The following is a 12,030-nucleotide window of genomic DNA, read 5'->3' on the forward strand; positions in this document are numbered from 1 at the left end:
ATTTGTACGCCCGGCAGAAAAGAACAGCGCAAGCTTCTGGCTGCAAGTCATCAGTTGCGCAAATACGGTCATTACGCGGGAATGCCCCGAAAATGGCACAGGGCGTGATGGAAATGCAGCGCGAATGCGCGAGACTGCCACAAAGGACGAACGCAGGCTCTTATCCCGCCTGTGCACTCGCTATGTCTACGTCTGGTGCCCGGATTTTGCATCATCAATAACAGACAACGCTACCTGCCACTTGCAGCCGCTGTGAGGTCTTGGTTCATTCAAGTATTTTTCGAGCAAAGGGTATCTACGCCGCACTTTAATTTACGAGTCAGAACATATTAACCGAAGCACTTCTACGTCCTATTAATCACTCGAAGTTCGGAACAAGATCAGTCACCACAGCATTGTTCACTTAAACGACGTAAAATAAAGGTCCAACGCATCGGGGTGCAGACGTGCAGACGTGCGCTGGCAGAGCTCCCTGCGGAGCACTTGTGGATTGAGAGCGGCTTGATAGGTTTGTGCGCAAAATCTTCTGGCAGAGGGTGCTATTTAGTCATGCAAGGGACCCGAAAGATTGAAGACAGCCAGCGACGGCCGCTAGGCGTCCGCAGGCGCTTGCAGCTACCACGTGTCGGGTGTAACGACGGCGCATGAGCGCCCGGGGCGACCCATGACGGCATCTGCCGAGCAATTGAAGAGCGGCGCGAACTGCGCCAGGTGGCGCAGCGGTAGGTTGACGCGGAGTTCGACTGGCAGCCGTTGGTCACCCTTGTAGACCGGGTCGCTGGTCTCGCAGTGGTCCAGGGCGTAGTAGACGAAGAAGAGCGCTTCGGCGGACAGCGACGGCAGCCGACGGTACCGCAAGTCGGCGTTCCACGCTCGGCGAACCTGGAAACAGACGAAAAGCGATTTCCACTCTCGAACCGGTCACCGTTTCGCGACAAATGCGTAAAGAGTAAATTAATGATGAATTTTCATGGCGTAAGGGCATCTGTGGCCAAAGAAGGCCAGAGCAAAAGGTTGTTTTCTTCTACTCAAGGTAGGTTCAAGCAAGTATTTCCCAAACATTTCACCCTAAAGAAGCAGCACCAGGTAGGGGAAACCTTGTACCAATTGTATCACCGGTTTCGTTTCGTTTCATTTTATTTATGTAAAGACCCGGCGACGGGTGTTACATACGGGATGGGAACAAACATTGGGATGACGAAGTGTTAATACAAAGAAACGTGATTTGCAACATTTTCGGCGAATGCATATGAGGACATGATGACAGCAATGTCTTTGCATAGCTCGTTCCAGCCGGCAGCAGCCCGAGAAAATAATGAAGCTGCAAAGGTGACAGTGCGGGTGGGTACCAGGCGGCACAGGGGATCGAACTCCGCATCTACCGCATGCGACGTGGATGCTCAAACAACTAGGACATTGCTGCGGTCGTAAACAGGAAATTAGGAGACTCTCTAAAAGGTGCGTCTAAGAGCGAGAGGTGTCAGTTGCACTTAAGCACGATTATAAGGGGATGCATGGCATTAGAGCTTGAAGAACCGTAGTCTGGAGGCGTCACTGCGAGCAACACACACACACACACACACACACACACACACACACACACACACACACACACACACACACACACACACACACACACACACACACACACACACACACACACACACACACACACACACACACACACACACACACACACACACACACACACACACACACACACACACACACACACACACACACACACACACACACACACACACACACACACACACACACACACACACACACACACACACACACGCACGCACGCACGCACGCACGCACGCACGCACGCACGCACGCACGCACGCACACACACACACACACACACACACACACACACACACACACACACACACACACACACACACACACACACACACACACACACACACACACACACACACACACACACACACACACACACACACACACACACACACATTTTATTACGGTATATACATGCAGTACGTGCTCGCAAAGCGCAAGCGCTTGTGGGCGGGACACGGCAGTCACAACAATGCGCGGGTCAATACAAAACGCTGTGCACAACCGTCATTTACTGCAAAAAGAAGAAAAGATAACAATAAAAGAAAGGCGATATATTGCATATAGTTCAGTCATTGAATTACTTATGGATAATTAAGTAAAGTGAAGGAAATCTGCAGTCAATAAACTTAGCACAAATTTCAATAACAAGATACAAATTACAAAGCAACTCAGTATTTTCTTTCATTGCACCTTTGAATCCACGCTTGCAGTCCACATTTAAAGCCCGCATAGAATCACAACCCAACACCTTTGCAGGTAGTTTGTTAAAATATTAGGCTATATAGAACTGTCGCGTCCTTTTACCATAGTTGGTATAAACCCTAGGAACTTTATAACGCGCTATGTGCCTAAGCGGCTCTGGTTTTTTATCTGGCTGTTTAAACTGTACTGAAAAGCAATTTCTAAAAACTACTACTTGCACGTACGAGTCATGCAGAGGAATAACTCCTGCTTTAAGAATTGTGGGGTTGTGGTCGGACTTATCGTGAGCAGTGCCATACAATATATATTAGTGGAGATTTGGGCAGGAAACTACAGTCTTGATCTTACAATGGGCACAAGAACCATACACTGAAACACCGTATCTATGGATAGATTCTCCTGAAGATCTATACACAGTCTGACGAAAGATTACACGTTTAGTGTTTTAAACACAGATGGTTTAAAACAGAATTTGCCTTTAAAGGATAACTAAATAAACCCAATGGCATTCGTTTGTCGACTTGTCGGACTTGATGCCATACGCTACGCCCATGCTTGTCGGCTATATAATGTGTATGTCTGAACGGCATTGTCTCTTACCTTTAAACCTTGGAAGATATGCTTCTCAGCTATTACGGTATGCTCTGTCCGATGTTGATCAGCATCGCTTGCGATGCGATTTTCGGTGTGAAACGCATGTCGCCCAGCATAATTACCTCTTGCGAAAACATGGATCCACGCTTTTCTACACGTTCATTTCGGGCTTGCTTGGTCGTGTATTAACTTGCGACAAGAACATGCGGAACAGCAAAGCAAGGGATAATACGCAGAGCACAGGCAAACAGTCAAAAGAGAAGACGCTGCTCAGTACAAACAAGGACTTTGTTATTTTGTGCCTAACCAATTACGTCTCACGACACTGATTTATATGAGAGGGAAACATATCAAACAGCTCAAAGTTGGCACGGGGTAGATGCCTGGTTAACCCAGAGGAACTGGCCTTCTAGCTGTGCGGCCGACATCTAGCCATTTGAGGAGCAGAGTGAACAATGGGATCGAAGAGAACCGGCAGAAGAAAAGGCAGCGCCCTAGATTGGCACAGAGAGCAGGGCTGTCGGGACCAGGGTGATCACTTGCTTATAGAACCATGGCACTTACCTCCCAGAACGTTCGATTTGAAAAATCAATTTGCAATAGCCAAAGCTTCGCTGGACTCACCTGCCACAGCTCCTGAAAGGCCCGTAAGGCGAGCTGAAGCGCGGCTGTTTGCTGCAGAAGAGCGGCCCTTGACCGTGCGGGGTCCAGCCCCACTGATCCCCTGAGGGTGGCGGGCAGCTCTCGCAGGTCCCACTCGAAGCACTGCAGCAGCGCCTGCAGCTTCCGCCGGACGGCCTCATCCCGGCCGCGGTTCCAGTCTTCCAGCAGGAGCGCGTCGAGCAGGGCGAGGTAGAAGCGCACCGCGTAGCGTGCCAGCTGCAGAGAAAAGCCCGCGCTGTTGCCCGGCACGGAGATGTTGAACAGCGCCGCCGGAACGAGGACGCGCCGCAGTAGCCGGTCGTACACGGCGCGCACTGAAGACGGCGGCACGTCGGCGACGCTGTCCTTGAGCAGGGATCGGCCTGCGCAGGCAATACATACGTCGCTCATCGTACTTTGAGCGAAATACGGTGCTGTCAGCGAAAGCAATGCGCCGTGAGGTAGGCGTAATGGTTGCCGGAGCTTCACACGCTCAGAGCGCTTCCATCATGCTTTTTGCAAAATTCTGTTTTGGAATGTGGAGTGACTGCATTGCCACTAAGATGCGGTTAGCGGAGGAAGGCTCCAACTTGTAGCTGCAAATGTAAACGGCTACCGTTCATTGTTGGTAACTCCAGAAGCACTGAAACGTAATGCTTGTTAACTCTGAAAAGCTCCACCCGCCGCGGTGGCGCCGTGCCTCTTCATCAGTGCCTCTGTGTCTCAGTTCTAAAGTCTATTAAATGGAATTTCAATGCAATTGCTGTACTAATCCCCCTCATGTCTCGGTCTATGAAAGATGACCATGTAACCCGACACGCATGCCCTAATAAGGCCCGCAGTTGTAATAGTGGAAAACGGTCTCCGCACTTGGTGATGTGCCCATTAGTCATGCGTGTTAAAGGTAGCGATTCATAACCAGCGCCATATATGTTACATAGGTCGTTCTAATCCAGAAAATCACCACTTCTGAAGTAGAAGTAGTGTGCCTGATAACAACTGCGCTGTCATGGTCCTTCAAGCGTTCTACAGTTTGGAAACATCCCGTCCCATGCTCTCGCTGTATTGATCACACCAGAAAACATACGCAGTGACTCTTAGCGGCTCTTCTATCCCGTTATTTTTACAGCATCTTTCTAACAAGGTTATTGGGATGCATTTTTCCAGCAAACCTCCGAGAACATTGAGTATGCCGGCGAACCACTCTGGTAGCGGGGCAGAGAATTTGCGTGCTCGCCGATCGTACTCGAACCAGATCGCAGCGCCGCCACCACGTGGCGTTATTTTTGTGAAAATTGTGAAAATGGATATTTTTGTGAAACTAGATAGATTAGATAGATAGATAGGTTAGATTAAATTGGATAGATAGATAGATCTTTACTACACGCATGAACAAAGACTTGAGGGGAGGGCAAAACGCATACATAGCCTACACGGACCCGTCGCGGTGGCTCAGTGGTTAGGGCGCTCGGCTACTGATCCGGAGTTCTCGGGTTCGAACCCGACCGCGGCGGCTGCGTTTTTATGGAGGCAAAACGCTAAGGCGCCCGTGTGCTGCGCGATGTCAGTGCACGTTAAAGATACCCAGGTGGTCGAACTTATTCCGGAGCCCTCCACTACGGCACCTCTTTCTTCCTTCCTTCTTTCACCCCTTCCTTTATATCTTCCCTTACGGCGCGGCTCAGGTGTCCAAAGATATATGAGACATACTGCGCCATTTCCTTTCACCATAAACCAATTATTATTTTTATTATTAGCCTACACGGACCGGGCCTCGAATGCACTTGACACAGCAACACAGCGATATACAGTATGCTATAGAACATGTACTATTTCGCAGATAAAAATATTACAAATATTAGAATTGTGAATTACCAACACATGCTAAGAGACGGAATAAAAATAAAGCGCCTGTCACATGTAATAGGGAGTCTGAAATAAATGTATGAATGAAAAAGGTTTGAAGAAGACGACGAGGACGGCCATAAGGATGACGTGGATTAACCGAAGACTAAAGAAGATGAAGTATTCAGTGAGGTGGGAAGAGATGACTGGCGGAGAAGAGAAGAGGAGGATGACGACAAGGATTTCGAGTACCAATGCCAGGGCTATAAAAGCGCGAGGGAGAGCGAGGCACGGGGGGAAGAACAGAGAAGCGGAGGCTCCGGAGGGTCAGGGACGCTTCGGCTAGAAGAGAGCGACGCCGGCTACTGCTCCGGTGAGCTCGCGTTCTACGGCTTCGCAACGTGGACTGCCTGCCGTTCCTGAGCCCGTTCCCAGGAGTCAACGGAGAACGCTACCGCCTGCTACGGCCAGGGGTGTCTCCAGCGCTGTTGCCACCCATCAGGGTGATGCCCCCAACGCCAACACCGGCAGCACCTCCATGGGAGCTTGGACCAGGAGCTTGTACGACGCAGCCAGCGACGTCGCCAGCGTCGCCAGCCTGAGCTCGTCGAACGCCATTTCGACACCGGCTACTGGAGGCATGCAACATCGTATCCGCACCGAACCAACCGTGAGCACGAACGCCGACCGCTAACAGTAAAACGCTAGTAGTAGACGCTAGTAGCAGTGTTCCCGGGTCGTGTGTATTGATAGTATTTGTGTTAGTTTTGTTAGTTTTGTATGCTAGCGTTTGTGCCATGTAGGGTGCATTAAATGTGCGTCTGTGTGGGTGCACCTGTCGCCTAATCCATTCTTTCGGTCCGAGTGTTCTCCGGGGAGATCTGTGACAGCGCCAAAGAACAATTTCGACAAAGTTGAATTATTTTGGTTCTAAAAACAGCGTTTCTATTATTTTTTCTCATATATAAGTGCTCGTTTATGTATTTAAAGATGACATTTTTTGTTTGGGCGCTTGGATATATAAGAATGATTACCTGGTACACTGTGATCTGAGAACCAGAATTTGTTCTTATTCTAGGCGCCCTGGCAGACCAATTTCTTTGCCGGTATGTTTACTGTTTAGTGTGCAGGATGTGTAAAGTGTTTCTCTGTAAAAGAAACAGTGAACATGAGTGGCATGACACAGATTGTTTAGTTTATAAATATCTCTAAGCTGCCACAATTATGTAACCGCGCTCGCAACGTAAGGATTGCCACTAATGGCCCTCATTTCTGTTTTTTAATAGGAATAGTGCTTTCAAATTTGTCTCCGATGTGCTACCGCAGGCCACTAGGCAGCATTTACAGATCAGATTGCACGAGTGCAAAATAGAGTAGTTTTTAACCAAAGTGGGAGAACGAACCTAAATTTATTGAACTTTTGGTAGTACCTATAGAGCGGTCATTCCACAACTTTTTGTTAAATATGCCACTAACAAACGTATTGACTCAGCACGCTGGATAACAATGTCTCTGAAAATAATACTTGGTTTCACATCTATAGCTTCGTTTTGTTTTTGGTTTCAAAATTATATACTTGGCCATATTGACGATTAATTCCAATTTGCTAACCTTTAACCAGAGAGCTCGTTCAGCCATACATGGCAGTTATTAACTACAGTTTTAATATGCTACCCAATAAAAAAAAACATTTGTATCGTCCGAGCGTTTCCTGGCATGCATGTCATGCTTGCATTTGTTCTCGACGGTTGTGAGATAGGCTACATTTTAATTAGATTTCAGTTTATCTGTGAGAATGCTGTTTGTTTTTTGCACTGCAAGACACCAGAACTGTTGTTTTACTCACGACGAGAGTCACGATAATCAGCTGACCTCAGGCGTTTAGTCGCACCTACATCAGAGGTCAAAGTAATACGTGCAGACGTGAGCAATATTGCAGACTATGCGAACAGTGTCGTGTGCAAATTCTTTTTGTGTAGAAGGACGTGTCTGGCGGAAGTGGCAGGCGAACAGGACAGCATATAAGGGAGGAGCTGTATGGATATCTCAAAAACTGGCCCTGCACCGTCACACAGTACTGACATACCGTTCTGTCAGTTCGCGTGGTTTCTCCACATTTGCTTACACCAAAATTAAACAGGAAACGGTTTTTGTTGCTTATCTGCGTAGTGGCATGCTTAGGGCGCTCATTCAGGCATAAATTCTTGTAAGGTGAAGAGAACAGTTTTCCTCACCTTCAGAGAGCTTTCGCTTTTTAGAGTTGCATTAAGGGCGTCCCTATAAGGCTGAGAAGGAAACTTCGATGTTTGATTACTTTAAGAAAATACGCTACATAAGTCACGAATACCTACTCGCAGTGATGGGCTCCAGCCTTGCTCTCCGCTGCGCCCGGCACACGTCACGGTAGAACTCCACAGGGCTGTCGGTGCGCCTAGACACTCCCGAAGGCACGCACGACACCTTTCCGCCGGCGGCGGGACCAAACTGGGAGGCACGCCGGCGCTTGAGCCGGTACCGGCTAACAAGCGCCAACTCGTCGCTCATCCAGGATAGGTGGCGGACGTTGCGCGCGAATGCGTCCTCCAGCTGCGACAGCCTTTCGGGCACGCGGACATTGTATTCCGCGGCCCTGAACAGTGATTCCGACAGCTTGCTGAAACATGCCGGTAGAGCATGTTCCACGGCCATCAGGCAGAGCGTTGACGAATTCGAGACATCGGGCAGCGTCCGGCCTCGCAGTACCTTGACAAAAAGCTGCCTTAGGTGCACGTGTCGTTCTGGCAGGAATGGTGAAAGGTGCACCAGAGCGAGTAAGCCCATGTAGTTTATGAGTGCGCGGGGCCGGAGTTCCCGCATAGCAGCGGCGAGGTAGTGGCGCACGTAGTTTGCTGGCTTCAGCAGTATTAGAGTAGCAGGTCCAATGCTGGTTAAACCCTCGAAGGCAATGGCAAGGAACTGCCTAACGTTATCGCTCAGCTCCAGCAGCTTTGCTTCGGCGGCCAGCGGCCCGGCGTCCTTGAGCTCGCTGAAACCCGATAGAGCGAGGTTCACAGGACATGAGCCGAGTATTGTGAAGGCGTTCATAACCTCGTCTATAATTTGCACCCTAGGAGCGTGCGTGAACTCTAAGGATAAGTCACTGAGGGCGTTACGAAACAACGTCGTAACGGGCAAGCGCGAGGCGTCATTGCACGAAAATACAGGCGTTGGCTGTCGCATTTCGATGACTATGCTATGGTCTTTCGCCGTCATGCCTACCGCTACATCGACGATGGCACCCAAGCCCAGGTCTCGGAACAGCTCGCCGGCGAACTCCCAAACTTCCTTTATGCTGCTGTTCGCGTCACGAGGCCACATTTGTATCGTCCATGACCTGAAGAGCTCCTTGACATCATTTGCGGCAACATCTGCCTTATTTCGGTCGGCGCAGGCGTTGTAGAGGGCAACTGCCATGCCAACGTCATTTGCTCTGTTGGACCTGAGCAGTGACGCTAGCTCGGCGTACAATTTGTCTTGGATTATGGTATCAGTAGAGACGGCGGCTCCAGCACCTGTGAAAGCTTTCAGAGGATGTGCTCGGGACCAGGCACTACAGACGTAGCTGTAAAAGTTGTCACAGGCGCCCTTTCCGCTGGCGCCCAGCAGCGACCTAAGGTAGTCAGCTTCGCGGTCGCAGAACGCCGAGGAGCAGTAAATGATGCCCGACGTGGGCACAACAGACGGCTCAGGTTTCATTGTTCCTGCAGGTAGCACTACCGTCGTCAACGCGAAGATGAGGGTCAACAGGGTCGTCAGAGTAGCCCCAACAAGAACTAAGGTGCACGCGAGCAATGCCCACGGAGGGTCTTCAATGCCGAGCACCACTGCCGTCCGAACCTCCCTGAGGTCTTCGCGACTGGCCCGGGTGTACATGATTTCCAGGCCTCGTGCTTGGGCCGTCGGTACCTCGTCAGGTACCTCCGTTTCCGGTGCGACAACTTCGGGCAGATCGTGTTCTTCGGATCGTTCTTCCTTCTTGTCTTTCCCTATTTTCTCATCGACTGCAGGTTGTAGAAGAGATTCAGGAGTGCTAGCTGATACGTCGTTGCGCGGTCGGTCTTCCACTCCTTGAAATAGCCTTGGCTGATTGCAAAAACGACTAGCAGCAGTACTGAAAAAGCTTTGCTTGTGAGAGGAAATCACGGGAGCGGTCAACAGCCGTCGAACAGACGCTCCAAATGAGGCGGAAATAGAGTAAGCCGCGCGCTTTACGCCTCCTGATTGAGCATCGCGTATAGTGGCACAGTTCGAGACTTCTCTATCCGAGCTCGCAGAAATAGCTTGAGCCAGGTCGCTTGCTGCGGATGTTGTGCTAGCTCCTGTGACATTAGAAGGGCTCGCACCCACTGGCAAGGCGACTGAATGCACCGATAACTGCGGTGTTGCCGGTTGAGGTTGTCCATCAAGATTCATTGGATTCAGAGCATAATCATGAATTTCTTGTGCGGCGGAATTCAGCGGCACCGTTGATTCTTGAACGCGAAGTGATTTCTCTTCTAAATTGTCACATTGCGAGCCCAACTTCTGTGTAGAAGGGATTGCCCGTTCTGAACCTTCTGCATTCCCTGGCTCTGCTGCTCTCCTAATTTCGACAGCGTGAATATACAGTACAGATTCTTGAGATGGATTTAACGAGACATCCGGCGGGCTGGCCTTTGATGTGTCCTCGAGAGGGGGTCTTAGTTTATCTTCGTGAGGAGTAGGCGCATGATTTGGTGGCTTAACCATGCCGCTTATTTTCCCCTTGAGCCTCTTAATGACTGATGAAAGAAACGGGTTAGGCGCAGATAGTCCTTCAGCAGACGCTATCACCAGGGCAGGTTCGGTCAGTTCACATGGCCTGGTTCTCTTGAACCCGACCCGCGAGGCTGAATTTGAGAGCTTGTCCGCATTTTTTTGATCTACGAAAACAGTAATTGTCTCGTGCTTTGCTTCTCTGACGCTGAAAAGACTTTTCTTTAAAGGCAGCTTTTCCGGTGAACCTTCTCCGCCTGCCTGCAGGGGCTCCTCGTCAGCAGGATAGTGCCTAATCGCGTTACTAGACGCCACGAAAACCGGCTGGGCAGGCACCACCACTCTCGACCACTCGATCTCGGCGTACTGAGCAGCTGTAGAAGGGACAGCCGCGCCTACATGTAGAGTGGGAGTGCGTGGAATGCGTGGACCGCCCACCACCGCGACAGGCGCAGTATGGCTGGGCTTGGCCAGCAGAGGCGCCGACCGGGGCGTCATGGAACCAAGAGGTTCTGGCATACGAAGAGGCCTCAGTAGCGACACTACCGCCGAAGGCGCAGCTGCGGTTGGCGCCACGGCGGATGGAGCTAATCCTGGCAAACGAGACGAGGTGCGACGGAACATTGCACCTGGATACGGAGCCCCAGCATTATGTTGCTGTTCTTGTCCAGGAGCGCCGGCACGCAGAGCGTGCATGCCCGGGAACATTCCTCTCCTAACAGGGGGGATTCCTTCGTTCAGCGGCAGCGCCACGATGCCCTCTTGATCTTCAGGCACAGCGACTGCAGTAGTCTTAGCATGGGCGACATCCAACACTTCGCGTACTGTGTTTGACGCAGCGGGTGCGGAACCTAATGTTCCGCCTACTATATCGTCCTTCTTTTGATCGGCTGCAGGTTCTTTAGCGGTCGGATTGTTATGCGAGGCAGCTGAACCTCTACCTGCCGCGCCGTGCAGTTTGTTTTCATGTGTTTCTCTGGCACCGACAGGTGCAACTACGGCGGCAGAGAACATTCCACCGTAATCCTGGCAGGTCTTTTCGTCAACTAGAGTCTGTTGTTCAGTGGCCGAAGCTTCATGCGCGGGTGCAAAAATTTCGGCCGCAGCTCCACCCGCCTGGTCTCCTTGTGTCGCTATTGCACTGCCAGGTATTGGAAGAGTGGAAGCTAAATTTTTCTCTTTCACCGCACTCGCCCGTACAACTTCTGTCGCTATTTCAGTGGAAGGTATAGCAAGGGCGGCAGCTAATATTCCGCCTACCTCCTTGCCGACTGTTTGCTCCACTTGAGTAAACTCATTAATGGCCGAATCATGACGCGTGGCTGGTAATATTTGGTGTGTCGCTATTCCCGCGTCGTTTTCATGTGTTCCAGCTGTATCGGGAGGCGTAAAAAGGATTGCACCTAGCATTTCATAAGTGCCAGTTATAACTTTTTCTGCTGATTCGACTACTACTTCGGCAGGCATAGCAAGGGTAGTTCCTGAATTTATGCCTGCCGCCCCTCTCATATGGTCATGTGCCGGTAAAGCGACGCCAGCGCACTGAACCTTATTTTGCAACGATTCGCCACCTTTTGATATCCTAAAGCTGTGGACTGCTTTCGCCGCTGCCGCATATTCCTCCTGGAGTAGCTGTATCAGAATATTGCGCGACTCATCCACGCCTTTCGCTGAAACTTCCGAATCTGGCAAGAAAGAAACGTTCGATTTGGAGGAGGCAGTGGTGCCGCTGCAAGGTATGTGCTCGGAAGTTGGCGCAGCAGAGAGCGCATCCATCGGTGGGGATTGCCTAGTCCGAAATTGCAATGACTCACCAGATTTTGACACTTGAAGAGCGTGTGCTGCTTTAACAGCTGCCGCGTGTTCTTCCTCGAGAAGCTT

The 12,030-nt window shown here is 50.5% G+C and overlaps 1 protein-coding gene across 1 annotated transcript; it reads right to left on the minus strand.

The window, feature by feature from the left end:
* Positions 1–328: 328 nt before the first annotated feature.
* On the minus strand, positions 329–10,647 carry LOC144098045 (uncharacterized). The gene is made up of 4 exons (XM_077630607.1): positions 10,398–10,647; positions 7,718–9,416; positions 3,514–3,892; positions 329–882 (listed from the first exon to the last, which is right to left on the minus strand). Exons 1-4 carry the CDS (start codon positions 10,645–10,647, stop codon positions 616–618), a joined length of 2,595 nt encoding a protein of 864 aa, XP_077486733.1. The 3' UTR covers positions 329–615.
* Between the last annotated feature and the right edge of the window lie 1,383 nt (positions 10,648–12,030).

Source organism: Amblyomma americanum, chromosome 7 (genome assembly GCF_052857255.1).
Source record: "Amblyomma americanum isolate KBUSLIRL-KWMA chromosome 7, ASM5285725v1, whole genome shotgun sequence".
In the NCBI taxonomy this organism is placed as follows: domain Eukaryota; kingdom Metazoa; phylum Arthropoda; class Arachnida; order Ixodida; family Ixodidae; genus Amblyomma; species Amblyomma americanum.

Excerpts from the sequence above, each read along its gene's own strand:
- LOC144098045 (XM_077630607.1), bottom strand. The coding sequence starts at position 10,647 with ATGACGCCCCGGTCGGCGCCTCTGCTGGCCAAGCCCAGCCATACTGCG. Across the intron at positions 9,417-10,397 it reads CCTGCAGGCAGGCGGAGAAG|TCGATGAGAAAATAGGGAAA; the intron begins GTTCACCGGAAA and ends TACAACCTGCAG. Across the intron at positions 3,893-7,717 it reads ATCACTGCGAGTAGGTATTC|CGTCGCCGACGTGCCGCCGT; the intron begins GTGACTTATGTA and ends GCTCAAGGACAG.